Genomic DNA, 22,857 nt, shown 5'->3' with positions numbered 1-22,857 from the left:
TAAATATAATGGAAGTCCCTACCTGGTCTCCCTGCAGTTATCCTTAAAAGACACCACTGAAACTCAAGAGTTAATAAAACTTCTATACTAACATGCATTAAAAAAATAATAGTAATTCCCTGACTTTAAGTATCCATTTTCTGGATGAAATTATTCTAAAACATCAAAGAGCTAAGGGTTTTTTAAATTATTATGAATCATAAAAATTAGAGACCTAAAAATAAAAACAATCATGAAAATATAAACTGAGAGTAAATTATATGCCCAATAATAAACAAGAATCTAAAAATTATCCTTTTAAAAAAAATGAAACAATTTTATTCTTACCATTCCACAATTTAAGTTTTTGTCAACTTTGCAGAAAGTATGAGGAGGCGTTTCTCCTTTACTGGTTACAATAACACAGATATCAGTTACAGCCAAGGAATTCTGAGGTCGAACTGGAGTAGCCCTTCGATAAGTAATAAAGATTCTTTGTGAAGTAGTTGAACTATTGTTGACATTGGCACAGCGACCATAGGGTGTGGCTTGGATCACTTCACATCCAGGAATAAGCCTTTCTTTCCCTTCATATAAAACTCTATATAGCAGAAAGGAGAGAAAGAAATATATAGACACATAAATACATTTCAGGTTAATGCAGGTTTTCTTCTTGAAAATAACAAAAGAAAATTTTTTTGTCTCTATTGTTTCCCAAATCTTAATTGCAAACCAAAACCAAAATTATTACTTTGGGAATTATAAATCTCTCACCCACTATTTTTCAACAGCTAGAATATAATTTTAAGAAGTGTAAATAAGATCAAAGAACTTTGAGTTTTTTTCTTGCTCATTACAAGAAACATGAAACAAAAGCACAACATCACAAACATCCTCAGATCAATTCCTAGAAGTTTTAACAAATATTTAGACACTTTCACGAAATGTTCCTTTGCAATTCCCGTCAAAATTTTACCTTTAAAAACCCTTTATTAATAAAAAGATATCTCATGGTCATGGACAGGCAGACTTAATACGGTAAGATGTCAATATTCTCCAAACAGATCTACAGAGTCAACACAATTCCTATCTAAATCCTAGCTGCCTTTTTTTGGTAGAAATCGGCAATGTGTCCTTAAAGTTCACATGAGAATGCAAGGGACCCACATAGCCAAAGCAATGTAGAAAAAAAAATTTAGAAGACTCACACTGTCCCCATTTCGAAACTTCTATACCCTTTTCTGTATGTTTGAAAAGGTTCAAAAATAAGTCAATGAATATGATAAATGGAAGAACAACTTTGAACAGTAAGTAGTCTGTGACTATCTTAACGAACATATCTAATATATAAGATATTATCCTGTTTAAATTATACTTTATAGAGTATTTAACATTATGAAGGAATATCAGATCTTACATATTTTAACTTAGTTAACAACTTTTACCAAAAAAAACCCCCCTATTTTTGTAAATATCTCATCTCACTTTATAAATCAAAAAGGTCAAAAGTTTGACAACAGTGTTTCATATTTAGTTAAATGAGATGAGTTCCTATCTTTAAAGTGGCTAACAAGTTTTCCAAATCTCTCCAGTGTGCTTGTGGGGAGGACGGGTCAAAACATTTAAGTCACCAGACACTAACAATTATTTGATATGGAGAGAAACATTTACCATCATGATTAGCTAAAAGACAACAATACGCTCTAGCAAACATGGATAAGTAAACTACCCTGTAAGAAAAATTAGACTCCTTAGGGAACAAGATGTGTATGGAAAGAGTCACTTGCAACCTGAAAGCATCTAAGTATAATTATCTAAGTCATCATTTTATTTTTAAGTTGCGCCACTGCACCATAAGCAACGACAATTATGATTGTATGGTTGCGGGAGGGCGGGGGGGAGGAGGGGGCGGGGATTGAAAAGATGGCCTGTAAAGGATGGCTAACAGATGGAACAATGAGGGCTAAGACATAAGTCCCTGGCTGGTTTCCCTTCAACTGACATGGATTATCAAAATTTTATCCTACAGCCATCCTCCTATGGACATCACCTATCTTCTTAAGAAAACCATGGGGAAAATAAAAAGAAATTGAGAGTAAATCCTTAACATGTCCTGAATCACTCCACTGCAACCAATAATTTGTGTTCACACTCATTTTAACCTCCTTTCCCCTTCTCAAAGGAAAAGCCCCTCACATTAAAGGCTAATCCGGTCATCTGTTCTGTTGATTTACACCTTTAATTGGTTTCATTATTTCATTCTATCAAGTATCTCCTTTTATTCCTATGTTTCAGCTCTTCTTTCTCCATTAGTTTCTTTCCTTCAACATAAAGATGTTCAAAGTTATCCCCTGGGAGAAAGGTTAAAAAACAGCCTTTCACTCGATATCCCCTCTGCCCTCAGGTAAGTCTGGGGTAATACCTGAGATTCTGAATTTCTAACATGCTCCCAGGACCTATGGGCAATAATAGTCCATGGGCCATACCTTGAAGAGCAAGGCCCATAACTATCTTCATCTTTTCTCAAACTAAAGCTTTCAAAAAAAAAAAAAAAAGTCTCTATTACTTCAACTGCCAATCATTTCTCAATTTTTTCTAACCTGGCGCTTGTGCCCAATGATCTTATAAAATTGTACAATCACCAACCTAATTTCATTGACTTAAAGGCAAATCATAGATGCTATACAGGGTGGATGATACTAAAGGAGTTAAATGAATGCTGCATAAAGGTAAAGTAAGATAAGGATAAATCATCCTTTGGCTTTGGAAATTCGAACATAATGAGGACCTTAGCGCAATTTCACCAGAGCTCTACTCTAAAAGCAGAGGTGATGAGCATAGAAAGTGATGCTCATATACAGCAGCTCACCACTCCTCCTAACATCTGAACAACTATCAATAGAATAACCAGCAACCAACTGGTTAAAAAAACAACTTCATGGGACAATCAGGAAATTGGATATATGATGATATTAAGGAATTAATCATTTAAGGTGTGGTATTATGGTTACATAAAAAGAGAAATTCAACATAAGAAAATCAATTGATACAATACATCACATTAAGGAATCTTCCTTAACATAGTAAATGCATTTACGAAAAACCCACAGCTAAATTATACTCAATGGTGAAAGACTGAAAGCTTTCCATGTGAGATCAGAAATGAGACAAGGGTGCCTGCATTTCACCACTGCTATTCAACATTGCACTGTAAGTTCTAGACAGAACAAAAGACAAGGGGGACAAATAAAGCAAACTGCAAAAGAAAGGAGTAAAGTTTTACTATCACTGTTTGAAGGGGACATGATTCTCTATATATTTTTTAAATCTCCCAAAATCCACATGAAAGCTATTAGAGCTAATAAATTTAGCAAAGTTGCAGGTATGAAATTAACACATGGTTAAATTTCAGCTGTGTGTCTATCCACCAGTAGTGAACAATCCAAAAAAAGAAATTAAGAAGCAATCTCATACAAGAAAATACTCAGGAATAAAATTAATCAAGGAGGTGAAGGACTTGTACACTAAAAGCCACAAAACAGTGCTGAAAGAAATGAAAGAAAATCTAAATAAAAGGAAAGACATTTCATGTTCATAGATTGGAAGACTTAACACTGTAAAGATGGCAACACTCCCCAAATAGATCTACACATTAAATGCAATCCCCATGAAAATTCCAGCGATGTGTTTTGCATAAATGGACAAGTCGCTCCCAAATTTTTCCCAAGATGCTCTCGAGTACCTATGTTTTGACTAACTGATGGTAATTGTAATAAACAGAACAGCTTACTACATGACACATATGTATGGTAAAGTATTATAGCTATTCTAAAAGTACAGCTTTACAGAACAGTCAGTGTAGATAATTTTGGAAAAAAGGCTTTAACGAAGAAAAATGTTCTTCAGTGGCTATGAACTAGATATTAAATAGCTCATAACAACTACACTCCTTCTAAATTATAAATATCCTCCTCCCATGCAGCATAATAATATTTTTTAAAACAGGAATGTTCCTTTCTTAAATAGTCAGGGCTTCAGAAAAAATTCATCACATAACCCATGTAGCTCCTTAAAATCTGTCTTTTATTGTAGCTTCTTGTTCTTTTGTTTGATTAATAAGCTTATCTAAGAAGTTCAACAGAAATGGAATTATTCTAATGCCTTCATTTCAATATTCTTTTGTAATGAACTGATCCAATGATTCAAGTAGAATGCAAAGAAATTTAGTAAAGGTAGAGATATGTAATATAAGATCTTATAATACTTCAACCTGAAGTAACAAATAATAAAACTATCAAGAATTTCAAATTTTTATTCCCATGTACCTCAAATAAGTTTTACTCCCTTCACTACAGCAAAAGAAAATAAATCACCATACCCAATGTCAGTAAGGGGTGGTTTATCTCTCCCTCTCTTATAACAGAGGAAGAGTTCTGGGCTTTTCAGACTTCCATAGTTCAAGTTTGCTTGGAGAGCTGATGGAGTGGCTTCAACACAGGTGTAACCTTCAGGTACTGTTTCCCCAGCTGATTTGTTAATAACTGCAATGTCTGTAATTGGAGCTTTAGGTCCAGTTGACTTAGTGTCTGAACGATTTATTTCTTGATCCAAGAGAGTAGATGTATCAGTGAGACCTGCCACAACAAAGTAGTCGGTCACTCTTGGCCCTTTGTCTTCTATCATGGCTGCTGTATTTCCTAGAAAAGGAAAAAAGAGAAGACACCAATTAAATAAAATACTTTATCCTGACTAAAGTAAAATACTCCTGAGTAAACAGTGATCAACTAGCACACTTTCCAGCTGGATTTATAATCCAATTGTTGCCATTCTGTAGAAGAACCTGTTTTAATACCATCCTGTCAGCTTTTATCTCCTACAAAGCACAAATCTTGAGCATCAATTCATCTGTAAGGGGACTATGATCCTTTCATGTGCCTAAGGCTCTGTTAAGAATAATCGAACTGTCAGAGGTGGGCTATGGTGCTTTCCTTTGAGCAAAATGCACTTAACGAACAATATCTGGACTATTTAAAAAATTCTTTTAAATTACAGAAGTCCTAGAACTAAGCTTCATATTTAAACAAACGAATTGAGTTCATCATCAATTATTTGAGGTCTCACGCACGCACGCACGCACGCACACACACACACACACACACACACCCAGAAAAATGAAGGTAATGGTAATAAATAAAATTAAACTAGTCTCTCAATCCAGTTAGAAATATGTCCCTTACAGTTAAGGAACTTTATGTAAACATCGTGTAAACTAAGTTTGGAATCATTAAATATTTGACATATAAATATCAGATAGAACATAAAAAACTATAACCAAAGAAGACAAAATACATGCATTAAGAGATTTAGGTACTACATGGTAGAAACCTGCAGAACATGAACTTCAAATCAAGATTTCTATTATCTTTAAACTCTGTAACTCTAAAGATAAAATTAACCTTCCGAGGTTTTAAATATTGCATGGATTTTATGTACTTTTTAAAAACAACTTTATTGAGGTATAATTTACATGCAATAAAATACACATATTTAAAGTGTACAATGTTTTCATAAATATATACACCTGTGAAACCATTACTAGAACCACAGTGTTGATGGATAGTAAACATATCCATCAACAACCAAAATTTTCTTATACACCTTCATTATCCCTGCCCTTCTACCCCCAGAGAATGAGTGATCTGCTTTCTTCACTATAGGCTGGTTTCTAGACTTGATATACATATGGTATCACATAGTATGTATTCTTTATTTGTCTGGCTTTTTCCATTCACATTAATTATTTTGAGATTCATACATGTTGTTGTTTATACAAATAGTTCATTCCTTTTTATTGCTGAATAGTGGCCCACTGTTGAATATGCCACAATATTTATCCATTCACCAATATAATAGACATTTGGGTTATTTTCAGTTTGGGGCTATTAAAGCTGTCATGAACACCCATGTGCAAACCTTCCAGACATATGCTTTCATTTATCTTAGGTAAATTTCTAAGATGAAATGGTTAGATCACCTGGTAGGTATATATAGTTCTAAAAAATTGCCAAATAGTTTTCTAGAGTGAGTGCACCATATTACATTCCTATCATCAGTTTAAGAGTTTCAGTTGTTCCACATCCTCTCCAACATTCTGTAAGATCAGTCTTTTTAATTCAGACATTCTAACCTCTACAGTGATATTTAACTGTAGTTTTAACTTGTGTCTTTCTAATAATTATATCTTTTTATGTGCTTATTTTCCACCCATATATTTTCTTCAGTGAAGTTGCCATTCAAATTCTTTCCCCATTTTTTAATTGGATTGTTTGTTTTCTATTTATTGAGTTTTAAATGTGTTTATATACTCTAGAAACAAGTCATTTACCAGGTATATGCTTCACAAATATTTGCTCCCAATCTGTGGCTTCTCTGTTTCTCTTAATAGTGCCTTTGAAGTTTTTATTTTTTGATGAGGTCCAACTGTCAATCTGTTCTTTTATGGATCATACTTGTGGGGTCATATTTAAGAAATCAACGTCTAATCCAAGGTCTAATCCAAAGTCACAAAGGTTTTCTCATATGTTTTCTTCTGAAAGTTTTATAATTGTAAGTTTTGCATTTAGGTCTATGCTCCATTTTCAGTTAATTTTTGTATATGGTGTGAGGTACAATCATGACTTACTTTCTACATATGACAACCAATTTTTCTAGCACTATTGGTTGAAAAGACCATCATTTCTCCACTGTACAGCCTTTGTACCTTCGTTCAAAGATTAATTTCCAACATGTGTATGTTTATTTCTGGATTCTCTTTTCTGTTCCATTGATCTATTTTTGTCTATATGTCAGTACCTCATGGTCTTGATTAATGTAGCTTTATAATAAACCTTGAAATCAGGCAGTGTTATTCTTCAATTCTGCTCTTATTCATAATTGTTTTGAAATAGGTCCTTTGCATTTCAACAGACACTTTAGAATCAGCTTGCCAATTTCTACCCGCAAAAAATGCCTAGTAGGATTTTAATTGAGATTGCGTTGAATCTAAAGGTCAATTAAAGGATTGGCAATATTGAGTCTTCTAACACATTAATGAGGTTTAGCTCTGCATTTATTTAGATTTTTAAAAATCTCTCTCATCAATGTTTTATAGTGTACAATAAGTCTCTTACATTTTTTCAGATTTACCCTTAAGGACTTCATAATTTAGATGCTACTATAAATGACATTGTTTCCTTTTAACTCAATTTCCAATTGTTCATTGCTACTACATAAAAATACAATTGATTTTTATTCATTGAGCTTATATAACACAATCTTGCTAAAGCTGCTTATGAGTTGCAGACCTTTTCTGTAAGTTCCATTAAATTTTCTACACAAATAATATGTCTGTGAATCAAGACAATTTTTCTTCTTTCTTTCCAAAATAGTTGCCTTTTATTTCTTCTTCTTGCCTCACTGCTCTCACTAGCTAGAATATGTAAGCACAATGCTTAAGAGAAATAAATGGTGGCCAAAGAAAATGTACAAATGACCAATAAGCACATGAACAGATGCTCAGCATCATTAGTCATAGCATCATTGTTCACAATAGCCAAAAGATATCAACAGCTCAAGTGTCCATCAACAGGTGAATGGATAAACAAAATGTAGCGCATCCATACAATGAATTATTAAGCCATTAAGAAGGAATATTTTGATAAATGCTACAACATGGATGAACTCTGAAAACATTGTTAAGTGAAATAAGCCAGACACAGAACAACAAATATTACATGATTCCACATATCATATGAGGTATCTTGAATATATAAATTCAGAGAAAGACAAAGTAAAATAGAGATTACCAGGGGCTGGGAGAGGGGAGAATAAAGAGTTATCGTTTAATGGGTATAAAGTTTATATTGGGAATGATGGAAAAGTTTTGGGTATAGATGGTGGCAATGGTTATACCACATTGCCAGTGCATTTAATGCCATTGAATTTTACACTTACAAATGGCTGAAATGATAAATATTACAGATGTATGTTTTAGCACAATAAAAAAAAGAAAGAGAAAATGCATCATAATCATTTCTCCATATTAAACTTTTGGGTTTCTGTTAAGTTATAAAGTCCTGGCTGGAGACAGCTTCCTAATTCAGAGAATATAAATGGCTGAGTAACCAATTTTACATGTTACCTTCTTGCCTTTTGGAAAGAATACAGCAATTTACCATGGCAACAGGAATGTATCTATGGTCCAATGGCTGTTATAATTGTATGTATGTTTATTGTGTTAACGGTAACTGTTATAATTGTTTGTTAACAGTAAAATTGGTACAGGGAGGTTGTTTTAATACACATTTCTTTTATTTAAATTGGAGCTTTGGGGGTTGAGAGTGGACATCTTTTTGTTCCTAATCTTAGGAGAAAGCATTCGTTCTTTTACTACTAAACATGATGTAACTTGTAGGTTATCCATACGTGTTCTTTTTCAATTTAAGGAAGTTCCTTTCTATTCTTGAGACTTTTATCAGGAACAGATATTGGATTATATATTTTTTTCTGCATCTGCTGAGATTGTATGGTTTTTCTTTTTCCACTTTTTAATATGGTGAATTTCACTGATTAATTTTTAAATTAACCAACGCTGCACTCCTGAGATAAATTCCACCTGATCGTGATATATTACCCTTTTTATATACTCTGGATTTTATTTGCTAAATTTTGTTTGAAATTTTATGTTAATGAGGATTATTGGTCTGTAGTTTTCTAGTAATGTCTTTATGGTATGGATTATTGGTAGCGAGGTAATGCTAGTCTCACATAATGAGTAGGGAAGAATTTCTTCTTCAATTTTCTGAAAGAGTATGTATAGAACTAGTATTATTTCTTCCTTATATGTTTGATAGAATTTACCTGTGAAGTCATCTGGGTTTGGATTTTTCATTGTGGTATAGTTTTTAACTACAAATTTAACTCCTTTAACACAAATAGGACTACTATAAAGTTTACTTAATTTCTTCTGGAGTAAATTTTCATACTTTGTGTTTGTCTTAGTCCATTCAGGCTGCTATACCAGAATACCATAGTTTGGGTGGCTTATAAAGAGAAATTTATTTCTCACTGTTCTAGAAGCTGGGAAGTCCAAGATCAGGGCACTGGTAGCTTCGGTGTCTGATAAGGGCTGCCTTCCTAGTTCATAGAAGGCTCTTTTTTGCTGTAACTTCACATGGCAGAGGGGTGTCTCTGGGTCTCTTTTAGAACGGCACTAATCCCATTCATGAGCTAGGCACCTTCCAAAGCCCACATCCTAGTGAGTCTAGGATTAGGTTTCAAAAAAAGGACAGGAGAAAAGGGCACTGTCTTTCAAAAATTTTGTCCTTTTCATCCAAGTTGTCAAATTTACTGGCATAAAGTTGTTCACGAAATTTCCTTATTATCCTTTTAATATCACTAGAATATATAGTGATGTCATTCCTCTCATTCCTGATATTAGTAATCCATGCTTTTTCCCTTTCTCCTGATCAGTCTGGCTAGAAATTTTTCAATTTTACTGATCTCTAAAAACAAGCTTTTGGTTTCATTGATTTTTCTCTACTGCTTTTGCTTTTCATTGATTTCTACTTTGATTGTTATTATTTCTTTTCCTCTGTTTATGTAAAACTTAATTTGCTCTTATATTTGTTATTTCTTAAAGTGGAAGCCAAGGTCATTGATTTGAGATCTTTCTTCTTTTCTAATGCAGGTATTTAATGCATGACTCCCTCTCCAGGCAAAGTTTTACTGGTGTCACAGATTCAGGTATGTTATGTTTTCTTTTTATTCGGTTCAAAATACTTTCTAATTTCTCTTTCTTAAAGTATTTTCTTTGTTCAATGGGCTATTTAAAAGTATGTTTTTCAAATTCCAAATTTTGTACTTAGGAATTTCCCAAGAATCTTTAATTACTGATTTCTAACTAACTACACTGTGGTCAAAGACTATAATGTATATGACTTGGATTTTTACATTTAGCAAAGACCAGTTTTATGGCTAAGATTATGATCTACTTTGATAAATACTGCAGAATGTGTGTTCTACTGTTAAACACAGAGCTCTACAAATGTCCATCAGGTCAAGTAGGTTAACAGTGTTGGTCAAGTCGACTATATCCTTGCTGATTTTCTGTTCCCTTGTTCTATGAATTGAGAGTGGTATTGAAATCTGACTAGAATTGTTGATTTGTCTATTTCAGTGCTATCAGTTTTTGCTTCATGTATTTTGAAGCTTTGTTATTAAGGGCATAAACATTTAGAATTGTTATGCTCTTTTAAGTAATCTTTATCATTATAAAATGACCTTTATCTCTGGTAAAACTTAGTATTAACAAAGCTTTTGAACAAAATTAAAATATTTGTAAAAACTGAGATATATAGCTTAACGATTAAATTTTTTTCCAACTATAGCTAAGGTAATCTTTCAGAATCAATTTCATGTCACCTTACTGTTTAGAATGGCATCCTTTTACCTTTTTACAAGAAGCCAGAAATCAGGATTTTTATGTAAATCTCCAACATTTAAAATATTGGCAACTAATTCAAAATTCTTAAACACTACCAAGAGCACACAAAACACATAAGCAGGGTATATTCACTCAAAAGTCTAGAAAAGAAAAATTCCTAAATCCCCTTTTAAAAAACACACTGGCCTGGTTAAATATCTAACTTCACTATTAGAGATATATGAGCCAATGAACCTAACTACATATCAAATTGATAATATAACTATATAGAAGAGAATGAAAGAAGAACTAATCCAAGTAACTAGAGCAACTTAACATGAAGAACTAAAAAGAAATTTTGAGCTTTACTTAGAAGGCTTTCTGGTATGGTTGTAGCAATTCTGAAATTATTCTGTATGTATTCTATGACTGAACAATTGCTGGAAACCTGAGTTCTTGCTGTGAGGAAAGGGAGAGGTAAATATGGGATAGGAGAAGGCAAGTAAGAATCTGTATTAGAATGGAATTAGGGGTATCAATATGAACACATAATTTTTAAACTACCTATATATTAAATGCAATGTGGTGCCCTGAATTGGATCATAAAATGGAAGAAGCACACTAATATAAAAACTAGTGAAATTAAAATAAAATCTGGATTTTTGTTAATAACAATGTACAATATCGATGTCTTAGTTCTGACAAATGTACTATGGTAACATAAAACATTAACCACGGCGAAATAAAGAACTCTCTGTAGTACCTTTTTAACATTTCTGTAGACCGAAATAATTCAAAAATGAAAAATTTTAACGATTTGTGTGTCAACACTATTGATCATAGACAAAAAGTAGAAATAGCCCAAATGTCCATCAGTGAAGAGATAAATAAAATGTAGTACAGCCAAACGATGGACTATTATTCAGCAATGAAAAGGAATTAAGTACTGTTACATGCTACAAGATGAACGAACCCTGAAAACATCATGCTAAGTGGAAGAAGTCAGTCACAAAAACCACATATAGTGTGGTTCCATTCATATAAAATGTCCAAAACGGGCAAATCTATAAAAAGAGAAAGCAGGCTTATGGCTGCCTAAGGTTAGGGGGTTGGGGGAAATGGGGAGTGACTGCTATTGGGTATGGGGTTTTTATGAAGTGATGAAAATATTCTAAAATTGATCATGGTGATGGTCAAGCAATCTGTGACTACACTAAAACCTAATAAATTACATACTTTAAATGAGTGAATTGTGTGGTATGTGAATTATATCTCCTTCTCTCTGCTAAAAATAAAATCTAGAAGCAGTGTCGCCCCACCAGCAACAAATATAAGCAGCACCTAAATATTTACTTCTTAAAACTATTTCCTTCCAAAAGATACTAGTGCTCCTTGGAGAAATGGCCAATTCCAAGGCTGGGCAAGAAAAGTACAAGATTTATCTAGTACATCTCATGCAAGGGGAAAAACCTCACTGCTCAAAGAGTAATAGGGGCCCTATCAAAAGGACATAGGAACTAGCTTGAAGAGTCTCCCAATGATCAAAGTGAACATCAAAATGAGTAATAGTAATGATGTAAAACACTCTAGTTTAAGCCTTGAATTCATATTGATATTATAAATGAATGAAGGGGAGGGAGGAAAGAAATATTCTTCACAGCAGAATGCCAACTAATAAACAGAGAAGGAATGATCAAAAACCATTTTACAACTACCATGGTATTCAGATTCAAGTAAGAATTATAGGTGGTTGTTAAAACCACCAAGTAGAAGGCTGTGAAAGTAGGATATTTATACAATCTCACAGTCTTTCCCCAGAAATACTAATAATTACAAAGAAATAAAGTGTACTGCCAGAGAAATCTAATGGCCACCACTTTAACCAAGTAATCAAAGTTAACATCACTAATAATTGGTCAAACTGATACTATGTGCCTTATGATGTGATGCACTAAGGACACATTAGTTATGTAGTATTCTTGACAAAAACGCATAGCTCTAATCTAATCATGAGGGCTTAGGCAGGCAATCTGAAACTAAAGGGTAGAATTCTAAAAAAAAATTAGTATCATGAAAGAGGAAAAACATCCAAGGTACTGTTCCATATTTAAGGAGATTAAAATCTGAGTACACCCCGCCCCCTCCAAAATGACAACATAAAGATATGAAAATCTCCAAACACATGGAAATTAAACATACTTCTAAATAACCAATGGTTCAAGAGGAAGTTTAAGGAAATTACATGATATTGAGAACGTATCAAAATAGCAGAAGTAGTAATAAATTAAAAAGAAGAGAGGTAAACACACTATCAGATCAAAAAATTAAGCTGTCAAGGAATGAGGGAAATATTTTCTGAAACAGAAGGGGACCTTAGGGCATAGTTAATTATATCCCTAACTGTAAGACTAAAGAACACCACACACCTCAAATGTACCTAACGGGTATCACTGCTTTACAAATGCTCTACAAAATAAGATTTATAATCATGTCATCGACTTATTATGGAAAGGTTAACTTACTGAATAATTATTTTCTCATCTTTATCATACATCAAAATCCTACAAGAATCCTATAAAATCTAACCTCTATTTTGTTTTATTAGCCAATTTCCAAGCTAGTACCACCCATACTTAATTACAACAGTTCTCAATATTTTTTGATGTGGTAGATAAACTCTCTCTTCACCCTTTTTTAAGATTTTGCAGGCTTAGTCACTCAAGCTCAGCAAGTTTCAGAGGGGAGAAAAGAAAGTGTAGATCTTTGCAACTGCACGAAAACACAGATTTAAGGAGAATGGGCATCTTTACAACATTAAGTTCTCCAGCCAGTAGCATAACACGGTTATGCATTTTACTCGGGTCTTTTTTTTTTTAACGCCTTTAAAGTAAAGATTAATTAGGATTTTGTTCACCCATGTCTTGCACATTGTTTGTGTGGACTATTCATAAGTATTTTATAGTTTTGTGGCTACCAGGAAGGAGCTCTTATGTGTGCTAAACAATCATTGCTAGTATATCAATAACACATGACTGAGCCTCATTGTTCTAAATTCTGGGAAGTAAAGCAACAAAAATACCAAATGCCCTGTCTTTATGGAGCTTATATTATAGTTGAGAAATAATCAGTAAACAAGTACTGATTTATAAATAAATAATTTCAGAAAGCATAAGTGCTATGAAGAAAAATAAAGCAAAATAGAAGGAAAGAAAGTGATATTAGAAGGCCTTATTTTTATAGTGCAATTAAGGAAGACAGTGCTGAAGATCTGAGCAGAGGTCTAAGTGATGAAGGAAGAAATCATATGATGATGGAGAACATTCCAAGCAGGAAGAAAATAAAAAATAAAAGCCTTAAGGCAAGTAAAAAACTTGATCTTTGAGGAACAGCAAGAAGGCCATGGCTCTGGAGCTCAGGGGTGTATTGGAAAATGAGGTCAGTGAAGGGGGAAATCAAACAGGACCTTTCAGGCTAAGGTAAAGTCTCTGGGTTTTATTCTAAGTGTGACAGGAAGCTACTAGTAGCCTCTAGACAACAGTGATGTATTATTTACTTTTTTAAAAAAACCACATTAGCTGCTATAGACTAGAGGGAGAAAAGGGCAGAATCAGGAAGAGCAGTTAGAAGACAACTGCAACAGTCTAGAAGAGAGATAATAATGGCTTATACTAGGACAAAAGAATTGAGCAAGAAATGGCAAGGTTTAGGATACAGTGTAAAGGTAAAACTGATGCTGATGGATTGGAGGTATGAGGGGAAAAAGAGAAAAAATGATGTCCAGTCTGTGGCCTAACCAAGTGGGTGAACAGTGCTGCCATGAGATGGTAAGGCATGAGGAAAGGATACATTGGAGGAAATAAACCAAAAATTCTGTTTGGGATAAGTTTGGCATAGCTACTAAAACTAATTCAAGTGGAGAAGTCAACCTAAGACAGTGTGTACTTTGATAAAGATATCAAGGTTGAAGTCAATAGCAAATTAATGACACTGATAATCATGGAATTAGATGACAGCCTAAAATATGGCAAATATTCATTTTTTTTTAAAAAGGTATAAGGCCCAAACCTAGGGCACTCCAATCTTTAGAGGTAAGGGAAGAGAAGTTAGAAAATGACTGAGAAGCAACTGCCATAAATCAGAAAAAATCAGGATGGTACAGCATCCAGAAAACCAATGGGATTTTTCAAAAATCAAACTGATTACATTGAAAGAAGAGAGGAAGAAGAGAGTTGATAATTTGACCCCATGAAATAGTACAGAGCACAAGCAGACATTAAAATTCTCATTCAGTGATCTGTCTATCATATGATCCAGCAATACTCTACTGAGTATTTACCCCAAAGACTTGAAAACTCATATCCAAAAAGATATCTGCACACCGATGTTCACAGCAGCATTATTCACAGTGGCCAGGACATGGATGCAACCGAAATGTCCTATGATAGATGACTGGATAAAGAAGCAGTGGTACATATATACAATGGAATATTACTCAGCCATAAGAAGAGATGAAATACTGCCATTTGCAACAACATGGATGGACCTTGAAATAATCATACTAAGCAAAATAAGCCAGACAGAAAAGGTTGAAAATCACATGTTATCACTTATATGTGGGCTATAAACCTAAAAGCAACAAATGAACAGGACAAACAAACAGAGACTCAGGGACATGGACAATAGACTAGTGGTTACCAGAGTGGAGGGGGACGGAGGGAGGTAGAGGGGAAAAAAAATTTTAATTATTTCTTCAATTAAAAATAATTAATTATTTTTTAAAAAGACAATGGTTAAACAAAGAATTATAGGTTTAATAAAATATCTTGCCATGAAAAAAAAATTCTCATTCAATCATTGTAACTGGGTAAGGAAAGAAATTACTACACAAGATGGACAGTGAAAAAGTGGTATGGCTAATGGCCTGGCAGTCTCGATGGAATCCCGGAAATGTCAAAACAGGATACTAGAGTATATGAGCTGGCAAAAGAGAAGATGAAAGTCAGATATTTGAAATATTTTGAGTTACAGACCATGATGATGAAGTCTAGGGTAAAGATTCTCCACTCTGACTACACATTACAGCTAGCTGGAACACTTTAAAAAATATATCAGATCAATAAACTAAGAATGCCTGAGGGTGGCACACTACTATCAATATTTTTAAGCTGTCCAATTAATTGTAGTGTACAGTCAGAATTATGAACCGATAGTCTCGGAGGTGATCATGGAAGTGGGTAGCTAAAGCAGGGTGAAAAAGAAACCTGCAATCTGAAGATTCAAGAACTTCTAACAAAGTTTTCCTCTATTATTCCCAATATAAATAAAAGCATGAGCTATGTTAAAAGTACATGCATTGACTCATTTCATACTTGTAACAGCTCAATCAAGTAGAACTAATATTATCCTCTTTTTTAATGATGGGCAAGAATGGAAGAGAATAGAAGTATACTGAATTAAGAGTCATAGGGTATATATGGAGTAGCATAATCGTAATTGAAGATGGACTGTGATAAGTTAAATATGCATATTATAAAACCTAAAGCAACTACTGAAAAAGCATGTATCACTAAGAAGTCAATGTGGAGATAGAAGGAATACTAAAATATACTCAATACAGAAAAAAACAAAGAACAGACAGAAGGAATTAGAAACAAATAGCAAGGTAATAGATTCAAACTCAACTATATCTATAACTTCACTAAATTTAAGTGACCTGCCATAACAAATGAAAACATATATCCCTATAAAAACCTATATACAAATATTCATAGCAGCACTAGTCAAAACAAACAAAAGGTAGAAATAACCCAAATGTCCATCAACTCATGAATCAATAAACAAAATGTATTCTATGTTATGGAAGTTATTCGGCCATAAAAAAGAAAGAAGTACTACCTGATACAAGCTATAACATGGATGAACCTAGAAAGCATCCTGGCTAAGTAGAAGAAGCCAGACACAGAGATCACATATTGTATAATTCTACTGACAGAAAATATCTGAATAGGCAAATCCATAGAGAAAGCAAGCAGATGAGTAGTTGCCAGGGACTGGGGAAGGGAAATGGAGAGTGACTGCATAAAGGGAAAGGGGTTTCCTTCTAGGGTGATAAAAACATTCTGGAACGAGACAGTGGTGATAGTTGCATAACACTGTGAATGTACTAAATGCCACTGAACTGTACATTTTTAAGTTGTTAAAATGGTGAATTTTATATTACACAAATTTTCCACAATTTTTTAAGAAAGGAATAAAGTACTTACTGATACAACATAAATGAACCTCATTAACATTATCCTAATTGAAAGCAGCCAGTTACAAAAGAGCACACATTGTATAATTTCATTTATATGAAATGTCCAAAAGAGACAAATCTATAGAGACGGAAAACAGATTAGTGGTTGCCTAGTACTGCAGTAGGGGAGAAGGGGATTGGATGGAGACTGCTAATGGACACAAGGTTTCTTTCTGTAGTGATGAAAATGCTCTAAATTAGGTTATACTGATGACTGTAAAACTCTGTAAATATACTAAGAACCACTGAATTGTATCCTTTAAATGGGTGTATTTTATGGTATATAAAGTTTATCTCTATAAAGTTGATTTTAAAAAGGAAATTTTTAAGTGGTCTAAACATTCCTATTAAAAGACAGAAATTACTAGACGAGATAAAAAATAAGACTCAGCTCTAAGCTATCTATAGGAAACATGTTTTAACTATAAGGACACAAATGCATTAAAAGTAAAATGATAACTGACCTTGGACCAAGGAGCAAAGGCAGTTCAATGGAAAAAGGATAGTCTTTCAAAAAACAGTGGTGAGAAAACTGAATTAAAAAAAAAAGAATTTAGACTGAGACCTTATACTTTCTATAAAAAGTAACTCAAAATGGATCACAGACCTGTGGATATAAAGTACGATACTATAAAACTTCTAGAAGAAAATCTATGCTATCTTGGGTTTTGCAATGAGTTTGTAGATACAACACCAAAAGCACAATCCATGAGAAAAAAAACAGATAAGGTAGACCTTATTAAAAACTTCTGTTCTGTGAATGACACTGTAAAGAGAATGAAAAGACAAGCCATAAAGTGTGAGAAAATATCTGCAAACACATATCAGATAAAGGACTGGTATTCAAAACATAGAAAAAACTCTTGGAACCGATCAGTAAGAAAACGAACAACCCAATTAAGAAAATGGGCAAAAGATCTTTTATGGCAAATACGTATGTGAAAAAATAACATTAGTCATTAGAGAAATGCAAACTGAAATAATGAGATACCAATACACACTTTTTAGAATGGCTAAAATTTTTTGAAAACTGACAATACTAAATGCTGATGAGGGATGCAGAACAGGAACTTTTTTCATTTTTTAAATTTATTTAAATTAGTTTCAGGTATACAGTACATTGGTTAGACATCTATATTGTTCATAAAACAGGAACTTTCATTCATTGCTGATGGGAATGCAAAAAAGGAACAGCCACTTTGAAAGAGTTTGATGTTTCTTACAAAGCTAAACGTAGGTTTACTATATGATCCAGCAACCACTTTCCTAGGTATTTATCCCAATTGATTTTAAAACTTATGTCCACACAAAACCTACAATGTTTATAGCAGATTGATCAATAATCACCAATAACTGGAAGCAAAAAAGACATTCTTCAATAGGTGAATGGATAAAAAACTGATACATCCAAACAATGGATAATTCAGTGATAAAAAGAAATGAGCTATCAAGCCACAAAAAAAATGTGGAGGAACCTTAAATGCATATTGCAAAGTGAAAGAAGCCAATTTGAAAAGGCTACATACTATATGACAGTCTAGAAAAGGCAAAACTACGCGAACAGTAAAGAGAGATAATTTCCAAGGCTTTGTGGTGAGACAGAGTGTCAAAGAGTTCAAGTACAGATTTTTTTTATAGAGGTAAAACTATTCTGTTTGTTACTGTAATAGTGGGTACATAACATTATGCATTTGTCAAAATTCATAGAACTTTACAGCATGAAGAATGAGCTTTTATGCATGCAAAATTGTTTAAAAACCATTAAGGTCAAGGGATCCCCTGAAAGAATGTGGAGTAGATCAAGAGAATATAATTGTATTACAAATATATGAAGCAATCTCATGAAGTGGGTGGGAGGGAAGAGATGCTACCCAAAATAACATTAGAAACGAATGGAGTCTATAAAACCAAAACCAAAAGGAACTGTAAACAGGCATTCTAGTTGATAAAATTGTTTCCCACATGGGTTCAAGTTAACAATTCTGATATTGCTATATATATGTATATATTAAAATCGAACAATTACAAAATGGATGATTGATGGGAAGCCAGATTTCTCACTGTCAGAGTAGGAATTTACAGATAAGCAAGGGAGGAGGCTAGGATGATTCATGTAGTATGTAGCAATGGATTAAAGTTGGAGACTGTATGAATTTCTATATAGCGTAATATAAATACAGATATTATACATAGATTTATAGACATACGTATATAACAGGTTAACAACCACAAGTATATTTCCTTGTTCAATCAGCTGAGAAGGCCTAGAAGCAATGACACCCTAGTAGCTAACTGGAGTACCTAGCACACAAATTTTGTTTTTTAATGTCATTCTCCAATAAAAGGAACCAAGGCTTCTTTAAGAAATGGGTGATTACAGGATTGGGACAGGAAATATGCAAAAAAAAAAAAATGTGCAACATTTTTTTAGTGCCAGAAGGTAAATGCTCAAAAAATAAGCAAACAAATAAACAAACTCACATTGATTGGGTGTCTGTCAAAGGAGCACAGAAGCCAACTGAAAAAGCTCACAATAGCTGAGGCTGGAATAATTTCAGTTAATAAAGCAGTATGGGATTATAGCCAAAAATATAAAATAAATATCCACAGGTCCTTACTGCTATAAATTAACAACACGAATGAATAAATGAAAGAAAAGAGACAAATCTCCCATGCAAAATAATTCAAAATTGTATAAGAAAGCTAGACTGACCATATTATTAACAGGCAAAGGAAGGCTTCAGAGCAGAGATAAAAAGAAACGTTTAATAATATCAATAAGAGTTAATTCATCAGGACATAACAATCCTAAACATGTATACATCTAACAAGAAAGCATCAAAGTATATGACGCAAAAACTGACAACGTGAGAAGGGGAAATAAACAGATCTACAATTAAAAAGAGTTCAATAATCTTCACTCAATAATTCATACAAGTATACAGAAAACCAGTTAGGATATATAAAATTTGAAAAACACTATCAACTACCTTGACATATTGATATTTACAGAACACTCCCCCACAACAACAAAATACAAACTCTTTTCAAGGGCACACAGAAAATTCACCAAAATATACCTTACGCTGGCCCATAAAACAAGCCTGGATACATTTAAAAGTATGTAAGTCAAACAGAACATGTTCTCTGACCACAATGGAATTAAATTTGGAATCAGTAATAGAAAAATAGCGTATAACTTCTCCAAGTATCTAGAAATTAAACAACACCCTTCTAAATAATCCATGGATCAAAAAAGAAATCACAAGAGAAATTAGAAAATATTTTAAACTGAATGAAAAATAACAGAAATCAACTTGTGAGATGCAACTAATAAAGTGTTTAGAAGAAAATTTATAGCTTTAAGCCCTTATCTCAGGAAAAAAATGAGTTTTTAATCTATGATCTAAGTGTACACCTTAAGATGCTAGAAAAAGCATATTAAACCAAAAGCAGAGGAAAAAAATAAAAAGAGCAGAAATAAATGAAACTGAAAATGGACAAGCAATAGCAGTAGAAATCGATACCTCTAAATCAAGAAAAAAGTAAGAGACAAAAATAACTAATGAGAATACAGATCCTTTAGACATTAAAAAAACAACAAGGAAATATTATAAATACTTTTACGCCAATAACGTCAACAACTCATGAAATCTAAGGACTGCCAGCAAACACCAGATATGAGCAGCAGCGAGGAAGGATTCTTTCCCACAGCTTTCAGAGAGAACATGTCCCTGGTGACACCTTGATTTCACACTTAGTTTCCAGAACTGTGACAGAATAAATTTCTGTTGCTTTAAAACACACAGTTTGTGGCCATTGTTAGGCAAGACTAGGGAAACTACTACACATTGTGAATAACATTTTGAACATAGTGGAATAAAAATGTATTAAATTTAACATCACTTGCTACTACTTAGTGTGGGACTACTAGAAAACATTAAATTACGTATGTGGCTTACACTATATTTCCAGCAAATAGCACTAATCTAGCTAGTGGCAATGAGGAAACAAAAAGGAAAAGGTATACTGACTGGAAATGACGCAAAACTGGCTTTCTCTTAGCCATTATGATTGTATATGAAGAAAATCCTAAAGAAGCTACTAGAAGTAAGAAGAGAATTTAGTAAGGTAACAGAATACAAAGTCAATATGCAAAAGAACCAAGTATATTTTTATATACTATTAACAAATAACTGGAAAAAAAATTTAAAATATAGTATCTCGACAAAAGACAGTATCGAAAAAACATGAAACATTTAGTGATAAATTAAAATATGTGCAAAACCTATAAAATGAAAATAGTGTGGGAAAAAAACCTAAAAGACTCAAATAAATAGAGAGATGTGCCATGATAAGTATCGGAAGACTGAATATTAAGATGTCAATTTTCCCCATAGGCTTTTTGTAGTAACTGATAAGCTTATTCTATAATTTACATGAAAATGCTACATATCTAAAAAAACCAAAACCATTTTTTAAAAAAGCAATGTTGGAGAACGAACACTTGGAAGGCTAATTCCAAGACTTCCTATAAAGAAAAAGTAATAAAGACAAAATAATACTGTGTAAGGATAGACATATAGACTAATGGAACAGAAAAAAGAGAGACCAGAAATAGACCCACACTTAGAAAAAATAAAGAAGAGTGAGACTGCATATTAACTTCCAAACTAGTGGGCAGAGGGGGGGCGGGGAGGTTCTACAGAATAAAATAAAAAGGTGCCACAATAATAACTGATCTCCCTAATCAGACAATGTGATCAGGAAAGACCTCTCAGAAAAGTAACATGTAAATGGAACAGTGTATGCAAGGGCTCTAAGGGAGAGAACCTGAAAGGAGGCTGGTGCAACAGGTGCACAAGGGGCAAGCAGAAGATAAGGCTAAAGAGACAGGGCTTTCATACCAAAAGTGTTCGTATTATATAATACTTCTCAATTCTATCCATCTTTTTCCATCCCTACCACAGCTGTTCTCACTTCTCACCTAGAAGCCTTCAAACTCTTCTTCTAGTTGAAGAACCAGCACCCTCCCTGAAACTGCTCTCCCAATCCATCCCTTACAATAGAGCTAAAGGTACTTACTTAACAGCTCAAAAACATTAAATGCCTCTCTGTTCCTCAAAATGCATGGTCTTAATTTCTTACTTGACTCTTAAGATCCTTCATGACCTAGCCCCTACTTACACCTCTAGCTACCTGTGCCCAAACACAATTACTAGCATTTTAATAAAATCCACCACATTCTTTCATCACTTTGTGCCTTTCCACATCACTGAGTTTTAAATCAAATCTCTCCTATGTAAACTATCTATAACCCACACAAAACAGATATTTCCCTCTGCTCTCTTAGGGTAGTTTGCTCTATTCTAGATCTGTCATGTTGTAGCTATGGGTGCTTATTTATAAGACTGTTTATCCTACCAACCTTTAATATTTAGACAGAATGTTGGTCCTCTTTTTGTCCCTAGCAGATAGCACAGCACCTATTTAATAGATGCTCTTCTCCATAATTAAAAAAGATACTAACATTTTTGCTTTTATTATTTAAGCATACCAAAATGAAGATATAAGTGAACCACACATAACTGATAAAACACCTGGATTCAAGGAATCCTTTAAAATATTTCATAGTTTTAAAAATCTTATAAAATTGGCTTTTCTTTAAGACAAAAGATTACAAATCTAGATTTGTAGATATAAGGTTTAGCTGAATTAAGGTATGCTTAGAAACAAACCCCGCAATATTTTAAGAATTCTTAATATTTTTAAGAATATTATTCACTGCTATTCACAATAGCCAAAATATGGAAGCAACCTAAATGCCCATCAACAGATGATCTGATAGAGAAATTATGGTTCATCTATACAATGGAATATTACTCAGCCATAAAAAAAGAAATCCTACCATTTGTAACCACATGGATGGACCTAGAGGTTATTATGCTGAGTGAAAGAGGTCAGACAGAGAAAGATAGATACTATATGATTTCACTTATATGCAGAATCTAAGAAACAAACTAAACGAAAACAGACTTACAGATACAGAGGAGAATCTGGCAACTGCCAGAGAGGAGGGGGGTTGGGGTGCTAGAGGAAAAGGTGAAGAGTTAAAGAAGTA

General features: G+C 33.4%; 1 protein-coding gene across 4 annotated transcripts in view; it reads right to left on the bottom strand.

The window, feature by feature from the left end:
- DENND4C (DENN domain containing 4C) overlaps positions 1 to 22,857 on the bottom strand; it is an 87,322-nt gene that overhangs the window by 59,996 nt on the left and 4,469 nt on the right. For all 4 annotated transcript variants that reach the window (XM_011365347.2, XM_023533716.1, XM_023533717.1 and 1 more), the window contains 2 exons: positions 4,358 to 4,676; positions 328 to 580 (listed from right to left, as the gene is read on the bottom strand). In XM_011365347.2, coding sequence (XP_011363649.1) covers positions 328 to 580; positions 4,358 to 4,662 — 558 coding nt within the window. In that variant the 5' untranslated portion in view covers positions 4,663 to 4,676. Of the gene's footprint in view, positions 1 to 327; positions 581 to 4,357; positions 4,677 to 22,857 lie in introns of those variants that run through there.

This window comes from Pteropus vampyrus, unplaced genomic scaffold, assembly GCF_000151845.1.
Source record: "Pteropus vampyrus isolate Shadow unplaced genomic scaffold, Pvam_2.0 Scaffold109, whole genome shotgun sequence".
Taxonomy (NCBI): domain Eukaryota; kingdom Metazoa; phylum Chordata; class Mammalia; order Chiroptera; family Pteropodidae; genus Pteropus; species Pteropus vampyrus.
The sequence above is the reverse complement of the archived record's forward strand: the minus strand, read 5'-3'. Positions and strand labels throughout refer to the sequence as shown.